The sequence below is a fragment of the Coregonus lavaretus genome (genome assembly GCF_964263955.1).
Source record: "Coregonus lavaretus genome assembly, chromosome: 1".
NCBI classification, from domain to species: Eukaryota; Metazoa; Chordata; class Actinopteri; order Salmoniformes; family Salmonidae; genus Coregonus; species Coregonus lavaretus.
Genome location: NC_139988.1, coordinates 74,983,036 through 74,996,750, shown reverse-complemented (window position 1 = coordinate 74,996,750; position 13,715 = coordinate 74,983,036). Strand labels below are relative to the sequence as shown.

Genomic DNA, 13,715 nt, shown 5'->3' with positions numbered 1-13,715 from the left:
GAAAACGTATGACGTTAGTCCACACGTTTGAAATGGAGAAACTCTGAAACTCTCAACCTCTACACAAGGTGAAGAAGAAGAAAATGCAGTAGACCTTATCATTTCAGTCTGCAGCTGGCATGTATAGTCATCTAGAGAACTTTCACTAAAGACACGAGAGAGGAGAGGAAAATCCCTCTCAGACAACCGCTGGTACATCTGAAGTAGTCATTCTAACCACCACTATGACCAGAAACTCTACCAAGGACATTGAGATCTCTGGTGGGCAAACCAGAGTCCTACATCATCAACTATCAAGGACAGCAACACGTAAATACATGTTGAATTTCTAATCTGAATGAGCGATTATTAGGGTACATAAGTATTATGATTACTGTGAGCGTAGTTTCCAAAGTAACTACGATAGTTCAAATCTCTGTCTCTCCCTTCCATTCTGACCCAACCACTACCCAATCATTCATGCTAATGTTTTCATTATATTACGTTAGTAATCAATAACCTATGTGTGTTTGTATTGTGCTATTATTTAGTTAGTAAATAAATAATTAAGCCAATTTGTGTATTGCTGATTCATCAATAAGGTTAGGGTTCTTGCAGGTTCAAGGATTATGCGACGTTCAGAATGAGACTGATAAGAGGTAATTATTTGATAAGTGACTGTTATTGATATAGAATATATATATATATATATATATATACATATACACACTGCTCAAAAAAATAAAGGGAACACTAAAATAACACATCCTAGATCTGAATGAATGAAATAATCTTATTAAATACTTTTTTCTTTACATAGTTGAATGTGCTGACAACAAAATCACACAAAAATTATCAATGGAAATCAAATTTATCAACCCATGGAGGTCTGGATTTGGAGTCACCCTCAAAATTAAAGTGGAAAACCACACTACAGGCTGATCCAACTTTGATGTAATGTCCTTAAAACAAGTCAAAATGAGGCTCAGTAGTGTGTGTGGCCTCCACTTGCCTGTATGACCTCCCTACAACGCCTGGGCATGCTCCTGATGAGGTGGTGGATGGTCTCCTGAGGGATCTCCTCCCAGACCTGGACTAAAGCATCCGCCAACTCCTGGACAGTCTGTGGTGCAACGTGGCGTTGGTGGATGGAGCGAGACATGATGTCCCAGATGTGCTCAATTGGATTCAGGTCTGGGGAACGGGCGGGCCAGTCCATAGCATCAATGCCTTCCTCTTGCAGGAACTGCTGACACACTCCAGCCACATGAGGTCTAGCATTGTCTTGCATTAGGAGGAACCCAGGGCCAACCACACCAGCATATGGTCTCACAAGGGGTCTGAGGATCTCATCTCGGTACCTAATGGCAGTCAGGCTACCTCTGGCGAGTACATGGAGGGCTGTGCGGCCCCCCAAAGAAATGCCACCCCACACCATGACTGACCCACCGCCAAACCGGTCATTCTGGAGGATGTTGCAGGCAGCAGAACGTTCTCCATGGCGTCTCCAGACTCTGTCACGTCTGTCACGTGCTCAGTGTGAACCTGCTTTCATCTGTGAAGAGCACAGGGCGCCAGTGGCGAATTTGCCAATCTTGGTGTTCTCTGGCAAATGCCAAACGTCCTGCACGGTGTTGGGCTGTAAGCACAACCCCCACCTGTGGACGTCGGGCCCTCATACCACCCTCATGGAGTCTGTTTCTGACCGTTTGACCAGACACATGCACATTTGTGGCCTGCTGGAGGTCATTTTGCAGGGCTCTGGCAGTGCTCCTCCTGCTCCTCCTTGCACAAAGGCGGAGGTAGCAGTCCTGCTGCTGGGTTGTTGCCCTCCTACGGCCTCCTCCACGTCTCCTGATGTACTGGCCTGTCTCCTGGTAGCGCCTCCATGCTCTGGACACTACGCTGACAGACACAGCAAACCTTCTTGCCACAGCTCACATTGATGTGCCATCCTGGATGAGCTGCACTACCTGAGCCACTTGTGTGGGTTGTAGACTCTGTCTCATGCTACCACTAGAGTGAAAGCACCGCCAGCATTCAAAAGTGACCAAAACATCAGCCAGGAAGCATAGGAACTGAGAAGTGGTCTGTGGTCACCAACTGCAAAACCAGTCCTTTATTGGGGGTGTCTTGCTAATTGCCTATAATTTCCACCTGTTGTCTATTCCATTTGCACAACAGCATGTGAAATGTATTGTCAATCAGTGTTGCTTCCTAAGTGGACAGTTTGATTTCACAGAAGTGTGATTGACTTGGAGTTACATTGTGTTGTTTAAGTGTTCCCTTTATTTTTTTGAGCAGTGTATATATATATACATATATATGTCTTCTAAGAGTTTAATTCGGGAGATGGTAACTCATTAAACAACTCTGACATGGTGCCCCAAATTCCTAATGAGTTAATTGTTACATGATTAATTTAATCGCGTGACAATTAAACATAGTTAGTGATTTGATAAATTACAGTCATACATTAAAGTAAGTCACGTCACGACATAATGGAGCCCCTGTGCGAGGAATCTAAGATAGAATGAGGCCTTACTGTTGAATTCAGTCTATATGAATTGTGCAGCACATTACGTTATACACCCAGGTTACGTTATACATCAGTAGAGCAGTAGGCAGTACTGGTTGAGGTATGTGTGTTTCCATTTGAACAAGATACTAGAGGCGGCCTCCGGTGTTGTATATCTGATGAAAAGTCAGTGTGTAGAGTGAATTACTGAATGCTACGAGCCACGACATATTGGGACAGCCAATAATCATTAACATTGATTAATCTATTCAATTTGCTTTTGCAAGCTCATTGGAGCCAACCCCCACAGTACTGAACCAGTATTGACGGATGTCCCGCCTTCACAGGAATCCCATGTGGCTTCAGCCTTAGGGATAACTGACCATGGTGGTAAATGTTCCCTCACATTTGAACTACTGGTTACATTTATGATAATCCAGCCAATCTCAACTGACTGGATATCATTGTCTCATTCAATTGAATAAGTTAAATTGCCAAACACACCTTTTAAAATTGATCATTTGGATAAGATCCAAATTGATTTGGTTCAACAAAGGAGACAATTTTAAACTTTTCCATATTAACCTAGATAAAGCAACACTTTCAGGTTCATTAAAGTTTAATTCCCACATAGCATATACAGGTATGATTAATCATTATCATTGATTAATCAACTCAATTTGCTATTGCAAAGTAATTCACGTCCAACTCCCACATTACTGATGCAGTAGTGATGGTTCATTAACATTTATGAATAGATTAAAATCGTTTTTGCAGCTTCCAACAACTCAAAACCCCAACAAATAAAAATAAATTAATAATAATAATAATAATAATAATGTGCAAGCTATCAGAGGGGGTAGTCCCCACTACCCCGCTAATTAGTGAACTCTCACCCATAAAATAATTGATCGCTGACCTCAGCAGCGATACCAACCCTAACTGTGCCATTAGCGGACAAACAGCAGAAATTGCGGCAAACGCTCTCCAAAATCAACCATCGGGCGCAGGCCTTGTAAAGGTTCTCTCCAGTTTAGCCCTGATGTCTTGTCATCTGAGATTGGCATCGGTCCAATACCGCAGTGCACAGCTAAAGCACGAGCAAGAAACGGTAGACATGAAGGGAAAGGTGGAGAGAACCGGGAAAGTAATGACAAAAGCAGAAAAGGGAAAAATAATGCTAGCTGTGGAACTGCATTTGAAAACAGAGCAATTAAAAGTAATTGCAAAAACCTATGACGATGAACGAGCACAAACTCTTCAACAAAATCGTCTTCTACAAGAACAACTCAATTTAGCAAAAACTAAATACAAAGTCCACACCAAACTAGATGAATCTGATGAGTTATCTACAAACAGGAGCGCGCAACTTGATAACATGCATGCAGTTTTGATGAACGTTACTCAAAGTAATAATGTTCTAGTCCAAATGCTGCACACCAAAGACGATCAGTTAATGAAGACCATGACCAAAGTTGGATGACAAATCAGCTAAACTCATTGAAGTCGCTGACCAGATGAATGATATGAGAACTCAGGTGATGAAGATGGAAATATTGATTTCTAAGCAAGCAGAGGAAATCTCATCACAGAATCTCTCACTCCGTACTCAAGACTTCTACCTGCAAACCATGTCAGATAAGTATGAGGCCGAACGGAGCAAGTGTGCACTCACGTGTCTGAAATAAGTACTCTAAGCACCCAAGTGGACTCTGCCATGCAGCAGAATACCACCCATAGGTACAATCTGGAGGAATTACAGAACAGTCACGCTCTACAGCATGACTACACAGTCAAGCAACCAAGCTCGCAACCAGAGCTCGGTACACAAAGGAGTGAAGACGACAGAAGTTTTCAGACTTTGCCTCTCGCAGATGTCCCTCAGTCTTCCCCTCTTGGCCATTCGGCACAGGGTAATATGGCGCCTCCTCGCAAACAAAGCCAAAGCTTCGCTTCTCCTCTTGGCCTTTCGGCCCACAATTCCCCACAGGATAAAGCCAACCCTCCCCGCGCACTTGGCACGGAACGCCTTGACAAACTCGTCAAAAACATCTGCACCTTTGACCCTGTTCCAGGTAAGCCAAACGACACTGAGACATTCCTTGCAGACATAGAGGGCGCCTTGAATGGCTACCCAAATGCTACGGGTGCTGACAGGCTTTACTTGTTGAAGCGAACGTCGAATAGACACAACAAGGTCCAATCGTCTCCAACAGCAACACGTGCAAATCGACTACGCTAAACTTGCCACAGCTTTGAAAATATAATTCAGTGGTTCTGCGGCTCGTAAACACAACAGCTCGCTGGCTAACACTCTCAAACAAGCTCGGAATGAACACCCACAAGCTTACTATCAAAGGCTTCATTCAGCTTACTTTGGCCTACTCACTGAAACAGGAATGGAAGAGCTATTACCATTCAAACAAATGTTTCTGTCGAAGATGTATCCCACCTTCATTACCTACTTGGGTCCTACAGCCCATGTTGGTCTGCCAATCTCAGAACTCAGAGAGCTTGCGAGCACAGCTTTTGAGGCATCAAAAGTGCACAGCGCTAAGAGCTGTGACATCTCAATTTTGGAGTTTGAACAAGAGCACTCACTCCAGTTAGAGGGTGCATTATCAGGTATTGAAGCGTCAAGAGATGACGTACAACAACTGTTTCTACCACGAAACCAATACCCACCACGGTTGAAATAACTAAAGTATGTTGCCAACGAAATGACTACAATCGACCAGATCGCTACGTTCCTGCACCCAATCCAACCAAAGTGTCATTGCACAAGGGTAACAAGGGTGAAAAAGGGTTCATACGCCAATACTCGCTAAAAGCTCTGCGAAGAGAAATAAAGAACCGGAAAGAATTTGATAAACAGGAAAAAGACAAGTCACCATGACCAGACGTGGAATTGCCGGACAACAGGTTCGCCAGAGTTAACACCCTTAGGAAGGACGTTAACAATCCATTTACTCTCGCTCTCACTCGAGACCCTATCCAGGGCCCACTCAATCAAGACACAAGCGCACAAGCTTTGTCTATAGTCTCTGATACAAATGTTGCAAAGAAAAAGGTAAAACACGTCGCAAGAGCCAATTCCACTCGAAACCCGATAAGTCCATCTGTTTTCACCATGAACAGAAATTACACATCACGTCGTTGTGAACGACCACTCCCCTTTGTGGGGAATATGACCACAAAACGCGACTCAAACAGCCCATACCTGGAAACAGTCCTGGAGGACTGCTTAACCTGTCATGCGCTAATTAATTTGACAATATCGCTCATCTGTCAAACATTGTTCAATGATCTCAAAAGGGCTTTGAACCCAGCTAAACGTTTGAAAACGGAACAATGCGATACTTCACTTCGAGGTTTCACCCAGGCTACCTCACCTTTCACAATGCGACTCATGCTGAAACTAATCTACCAAGACGTATCGCTTGTTCACCCTGTGTATGTTACCAGCCTCGAAAGTGAACCCCTGCTACTCAGAGTAGACTTGATGGATCGGTTGATCCCACTGATGGATTGGAAGACCAACCAAGTGTGGTCACAGACAACCGTGCCGTCTCCACTGACCATACTGTCGTCTCCTACCGCTGACTGCGACACAGTCATCCACAAAGAGCATCTATCAAAATAACCCTTTTTGGAAAAGATGTCTCGAAACTTCTCTGTGCAGCATCTGACCCAAGGAGATATTACGATATCTCATGACATTCAATCAGCAAACCTGATTGACCAGTCCTTTCATGATTTCAAGCAAGCAGTCTCTGTGAATGAGCCACTTCACTCCTCCTTGGAGTAATGCGATACTGTAGCTGACATTAACTTCTCTTGTCCTACGGACACTTCCGCAAGCACTGCGGCTGTCTCAGGAATAAAAGCATCGACGTGCAGAGTGTACTCTGCTTCCGATGTTACATTTTCCGCTTTGAGGGGGACTGAAACCCCTTACAGTGAAACTAACGGCGTCAGTCCCGCAACTGACCCGATGATTCCCACTGGTGAAATATTGTGCCATATCGCAGAAAGACATCCTCATCTCAGTTTGCAGGTACTGGAACGGTTGCCACACGCGGACACTGTGGTGACTGACAGGCCACAACAGCCACTGAGCATTTTCAAGCACAAACACCAGGAGATTTGGTTGAATGGTTACAGCCAATCTACTAACTACACGGCTGCTGACAACTCATACAAAGGGTCCAACCTTTTCGTTTGTGCCTCGGACACCAACACCCACCGCTGGTGCGGGGGTCGCAAGACACAAAGGGGGGGAATACTAGCCCAGACCCATGATGAGCCTCGTCGAGGCCAGTGGGGGGTTTGAGACTACGTGCAACACCGTACGAGACTGCCAGAGCAGGAAACAAATCTAGTTGTAAACTTCCCCATGTCAACATAGAGCGGACAAGCCCCTCGACTGGGATAACCTTAGAACACATCTGAGATATCACTGAGGTGTACCACACTGGTCGTAAAATAACTCCAGAGGACTTTCCACCTCCAAAACAAATGGCAACAATAATCATTCCTTGCCATGTGTAGTTTTAACTACAATGCAACTAGTAAAATGCTCTAATCATGTATTCCGGTAGGATAACATTTCAGAATAAATCGGTAGGATAGCTGGTCCCCTTGAGTACCAGTACCAATGCCAACAATAGTCAGTCCAGCCACAATCAGTAAGAAGGTTAGAGACCTAACAAGTCAATGGCCCTTGACAACAGCGACAGAGGAGTTAGTAGTCACTCAGATTGCAACACGTGGAAGGGAATCTCACTCTTCTGATGGTTAACACACATAACACTAATAAATAGAACCCTCCATTCAGGAGGAAAGTTATTAGAAGTCATGAACCATGATCACACCGCATACGACTGGTTCAGTGCTTATAGAGTACTTCCGTCGTGAGGGTAGCTCCTCCGGGGATAACATAGCTATGAAATAGACTCCTTCATATCTATCGTCACTACAATGGTGTAAGACACCGTGACCTGTAGTAAAACCACTACAGGTTCCCTCGACACCAATTCTTACTGACCTCCAGGCATTGACATGAAAATTATCTGATTATGTCAGACTCATTCTGAGCAGGTTGCAGCCTACCAGGATACTTGGTTTTCTTTCCCTTGGCATGCACGCTTGTGTAAGCATATGGAATGTACAATGGAACATTCAATGAGGAATTTATGCTAGGATCACTTAAGGGTTTGAGCAAAAAAACAGCCTTGGTAAAGTTACATTTATCCTGAGGCCTTTGATTCTACAGCTACCGTACTCACCAGTTTCCCCAGAAGTCCATAGGTTATCCCTGTAGACAGTCCGAAGCTAGTGCTTTACAAACTGTAGACTTATCATATAGTTATCAACTTAGGATAGTGCCTAAGCAACACACCACTAAGTGGCTTTTTCTTTGCAACTCTGCCTAGAAGGTCAGCATCCCGGAGTCGCCTCTTCACTGTTGATGTTGAGTCTGGTGTTTTGCGGGTACTATTTAATAAATCTGCCAGTTGAGGACCTGTGAGGCACCTGTTTCTCAAACTAGACACTCTAATGTATGTGTCCTCTTGCTCAGTTGTGCACCGGGGCCTCTCACTCCTCTTTCTATTCTGGTTAGAGCCAGTTTGCGCTGTTCTGTGAAGGGAGTAGTACACAGCGTTGTACTAGATCTTCAGTTTCTTAGTAATTTCTCGCATGGAATAGCCTTCATTTCTCAGAACAAGAATAGACTGACGAGTTTCAGAAGAAAGATATTTGTTTCTGGCCATTTTGAGCCTGTAATCGAACCCACAATTGCTGATGCGCCACATACTCAACTAGTCTCAAGAAGGCCCGTTTTATTGCTTCTTTAAATCAGCACAACAGTTTTCAGCTGTGCTAACATAATTGCAAAAGGGTTTTCTAATGATCAATTAGCCTTTTAAAATGATAAACTTGGATTAGCAAACACAACGTGCCATTGGAACACAGGACTGATGGTTGCTGATAATGGGCCTCTGTACGCCTATGTAGATATTCCATGAAAAATCAGCCGTTTCCAGCTGCAATAGCCATTTACAGCATTAACAATGTTGACACTGTATTTCTGATCAATTTGATGTTATTTTAATGGACAAAAAAATTGATTTTCTTTCGAAAACAAGGACATTTCTAAGTGACCCCAAACTTTTGAACAGTAGTGTATATATTTTACATGTATTTAAACTAATATTTCTGGCATTAACACATAGCCCTGAGGTCTAGACCCTTGTACTAGAAATATAACAATATATTTACTTACAGTCATAGAAACCGCTGAGGAATTTGCATTGGCCCTGAACTTAAATACATTCTATACAAACACAAAAACAATTGCAGTATTGTTCCTCACTTTGTATATTTAATGTGTAAATCCAATGTAAAAAAATATAGAGAAGTGTAATAGTTTGAAGACAATCACAATATATTTTGATTATTTGATATTTGGTCGTTCCATTTGATTTCAATAACTTTTTGACTGCACCCCTTTTGATTTGAACGAAACTTTCCATACATATTTTCCATGGTAGACGTGGTCAGGAAGTGATTTTTTGGACCTGAATGCCAAAACATTTAGGAGATTGTGGTGCTCAAAGTTGACCCATTTTGCATACCCCAGCCTGCCATGAGACATCCATGTCTTCATCACTGGAAAAGATAAATGGTTGAGTTTGATATAATTTAAAAGCTTACAAACAGGGTTGTCAAACTTTTTTTATAATTTATAGAAAAATGTTTTTAATACACATTTTCATTTTTTTTTTTACCTTTAATGTAAATAATAATAAAACGCCTAAACTCTGATTTTTCACATACTGTATGTTGTAGCTTATATCCTATTTATACCATCTGAGGTGTTTGTGTTGTGCCCGCCATCATTTGAGACAAAGCATACTCTTTAATACAGGGTGGATGTAATTTCAATCATAGAAATAGAATGCATAGAATGGACATATCCCTTCAGACTACTGCAATTTGGTACTACCACAAAGATGGCCGGCGGTCCACCCACTGTGTCTGGAATGTGTTTTACAAGACAATCGCTACGAAAGTAGCTTGCAACTTAGTTTCAACATTTCATCATGTCATCTAAAGACATCTTAACATGGAAACGGTATCAACTGCGAGTTGAATGCCTGGTCTTCAGTCAGCTCAGCTGTCCTACAACACAATATTCTATAACTGGCAAGTTTTGTCTCGTCTCATCTCTCCTTATGCCCACTGTAAGATCTTTCCCGGGGGACAAATTCCAGAACTACTAATATGGTGTAGGCTACATGTGGTGGACATTGCACAAACATCGCTCTGCTTATCAACAAAAAAATTATATAAGTATAATCGTGTAACAAAGTATAATCGTGTAACAAAGACAAAAATGTTATGCTGTAAATATCATATCAATGGCTTATAAAGACAGTATGCCTACACTTACCTAGCAAAAAAAAAAAAGGTGTGTATAGAGTACAACTTCAGCTGTCTAACCAGAACTAGAATGTCAACTAGAATGTCAAATCTAAGGATTTGGCTGTCTAACCACACACTGACATGCACAGCTCTCGGGTGATGTTCTGTCTTCAAATATCCAGTGGGTGAAGTCCCTTCTATCTAATCTATGTAATGTATTACAGGTTATGGACAGCTGCAGTCAGGTGGCATGAGTGGTGGAGTGCATGACACTTCATTCTGGACATGACAGAGTTTGCCTCAACCCATGAGTCCAGCAGTAACTACAGGCAGATGTGTCATGCAGGAGGATGGCACTCATCTCATACCACTCTGTAGGCTACTGACCAATTCATAGCTTCCTCCAGGAGGAAGCTTTACATTGTCAGTAGCCTACAGAGTAATATGAGAAGAATGCAATTGCTGAACTTATGTAGATATTCTAAACAAAGTGTTTTGATAACTTTCAAGTGTGACGGTTCCATACTTCACATAATACTGTAGAAGCAGTGTTCTGCTAATATAGCAATGTACAAATATTATACACTACATTTACATTTACGTCATTTAGCAGACGCTCTTATACCTTCCTGTATGCTGTCCTTTCGGTTATTGGCCCAACGCGCTTAACCGCTAGGCTACCAGCCACAATGACATCAGTGACATCAGCTTGACGTGTTCTCACCTCGTCATGGTAAGGTTGTATAATGGTCGTAAGATTACTTTTTTAAACACGTCTATTTAACAACCTGATAAATACATATTTAGCTAGATGTAATCTGGTTATGTAACACCTCCTCAACCTGAAACTGTTTAACTGGAAAATAATGTTTTTATGGCGTTCCATTACATATTAACTCCAAACCTCAGGTCTCACCTGAAACCCCATGGGAAAGAGACTTGATGAGGAGGCCTAAATATTATTCTCTGTGAAGTCTCCACCCATGTCATAGAATCTGTAGTCTATATGCAGACAGCCCCCTCATTCGCGATATCTTGCATAACTGACATCAGCCATGCAAAGCATCTCCCGATTTAAACATACATTAATGGAGTTTTATATTCAACCTAAGCCAGTCAAGATGAAAATATTGCCCTAGGGTTAGGCTAGCGGAGCTTCAGCTCTCAGTCTCTCTGCTTTACTTGCAGCAGTGCTCATATCATCACTTATCTAAATGGGATCTTTGCCTCGCCATCTGATACACACAGGCAGGAGGTGAGAGCTTCCCGGTCTCCTCCGCTCTCCCTCCTCCATATTTGTTTTCCAAAACATGGATATGTTGTCCACAGTCACAGCGCTTGCCTAAGAAGCTTTCGTGTCCCCCGCGTTCAGCTGAGAAACAGGACCCATCATAGAGCCAATTCACAGAGATAGCAGCAACCATTTTTTTATGACACTAATATCAAGTGCGTGGAGCCTGCAGGAGCAGAGATTCTTATCACGTTAATGCACAAGCCAAAGATAAAGATGAGGGGAAGGAAATCAAGTGCTTCCAGATTTCTATTCAGTCCCTCCAGGATTCCGCGATTCTGAGATTGCATTTTTTTTGTTGCTAAATCAACAATTCCCCGCATATTATGCGAGGGCTTGCAAATTTGACCAATCACCACACTATTTCTGCATAAAACAGTAAAATCGCTGACATATTATCGCATACTATGGTCCTCTGTAGCTCAATTGGTAGAGCATGGTGCTTGTAACGCCAGGGTAGTGGGTTCGATCCCCGGGACCACCCATATGTACAAATGTATGCACACATGACTGTAAGTCGCTTTGGATAAAAGCGTCTGCTAAATGGCATATTATTATTATTATAAAACGGACCCATCACCGCAGTGCAAAAAGAGAGCTCTGCACATTTATTGCATAATATGTTTCAATCAAGCCATACGTCAACAAACTAATTGGACAAAATCATTGCATATTGCCATGCAAAATGTCGGAATTTCTGCAGCAAAATGAAGCATTTTTGCCCGCAAATATCACAACAAGTCCCCACGAAATCCTGGAGGGACTGGCTAATGAATACCACAGTGTGAATGCCATTACGTTACATGAGTGCCTCCTTTCATGACGTTAGAGTAGATAATCTTTATAGAGTACATATTTAGACTATGGTTTATACAAAGTAGCCTTTTGTGGGTTTTTTCATATCCAGCAGCAATACATTAGTGTATGGTAATTGGGCACCAGCTCCACCAGCACTCCAATGCCATTCGCCGGATAGAACAAACGCTAGAGCTCTTGTGAAACACTGTTCCATTTGCACACACAGACACAAACACACCCTCCCTTTAAGAAAAACAGACTTACATGTTCTGAAGCGGTGGTGTGGGCGTGTGGCTGGACCTTTCACAGAGCGTCCAGGGTTCCAGCGCCCGGTGGGCTTGGCTGGGGGAGATGGCGGAGAAGTGGGCGATAGCGCCTTGGTTGTGGGTTTGGTAGTCGTGGAAGTTGGACTAGGTCGTGAGTTCGGTGGGTTCTTATCCTTACGACCGTTACCCGTGTTGCCATTCCGCCGTACTGTGGTGCTGCGCGGGGTCACCTCTTTACCCCCGGGCGGGACGAGTCGAGTGGTATGGGTAGTGGTGGTGGTGCCCGTCACGTGGGTGCCACTGCCGATCCGGTTGTGGAGGTGCGGGGCCGAGTGGTTGGAGGGCTGCCCAAATCGAGTTCTCGGGGCTGGAGGGTTGGTGGTGGAAGTCGTGGTCATAGTGTCTGGTCGCTTGGGCAGGGCGCTGGGTTCGGAGAGAAAGATGGGATCCTGCCCTATGCTCTTGGCGTCCACCAGGTCCGTGGGCAGATAGTCTTGAACGGAGCCCACTACAATCCATTTGAGCAGCATGAGACTGAGGCCCAGGCCCACGAAGCCCATCACCAAGGGCACCACACACAGCCAGGTCTGCTGGCGGGGCCACACAGCACAGGGCCCACAGCGAAGAGGCCCCGGTGCCCGAGGGGAGGCCTGTTCGTCCCCGGGTTCCTCCAGGGTCATGGCCTCCAGAGTGCTCGCTCCCGAGTGCTCACTCATCTTGCCGATGCCGTCAAAGGTCAGGGGTCAAACCGGTGGCCCAATGACAAAAGGGCACGAACGACAGACGGCATCTTACATCTTAATTTATTTTTAAATTTTACCAATGCACCCACACAAAATTCCTAAATTTATACCCACACGGACACAAGAGAGCACCCACAGACACGTACAAGTAATTAGAAGCCAAGCAGCTCACGAGGATGCACACGTAAGCAAATATACACTCCCTCTGGCGCAGAGCTAGCTAAGTACACACAAATACAGAAACAAACAAACAGACACACACACACACACACACACACACACACACACAGGTTGGACACGGACAGGTGAGGGTGCTGAACCGAGGGGGCGAGCCTCGCTGTAGTTAGGTGGTAACGAAACAACGGTAAATCCCAAGGTACTTCACTCCCATATGAGGAAAAAAGCTGAAGAAAAAAGGCAGGCAGAAGGGCATCGATCCACGGTGTGGCGAGCTTAAGACCGTAGCTGTAAATCCTGTGTGTGTTTCAATGAGAAACAAACCAGGCAGGGTAGCACCCCTCCTCTGCGGCTCCAACTCACTGCTTCTCAATGGCACTCTAATCCACAGCCCTCGATTCCTTTTCCTCTGGGGTTCTGGAGGGGTTGCACTCGTTTTATATAGGCTCCAGTCAAGGGGCTTCCTCTACAGTCGTCTTCCCTGCTTTTGGTCAGCCTACCCCTTGCTGTTCACC

General features: G+C 44.0%; 1 protein-coding gene across 1 annotated transcript in view; it reads right to left on the bottom strand.

The window, feature by feature from the left end:
* Positions 1-12,996, bottom strand: part of LOC311131781 (pro-neuregulin-3, membrane-bound isoform-like) — a gene marked incomplete at both ends in the record, with an annotated part of 453,127 nt that extends 440,131 nt beyond the window's left edge. Inside the window, one exon of the mRNA XM_084164910.1 lies at positions 12,279-12,996. Coding sequence (XP_084021036.1) covers positions 12,279-12,996 — 718 coding nt within the window. The remainder of the gene's footprint in view (positions 1-12,278) is intronic.
* Positions 12,997-13,715: the final 719 nt, after the last annotated feature.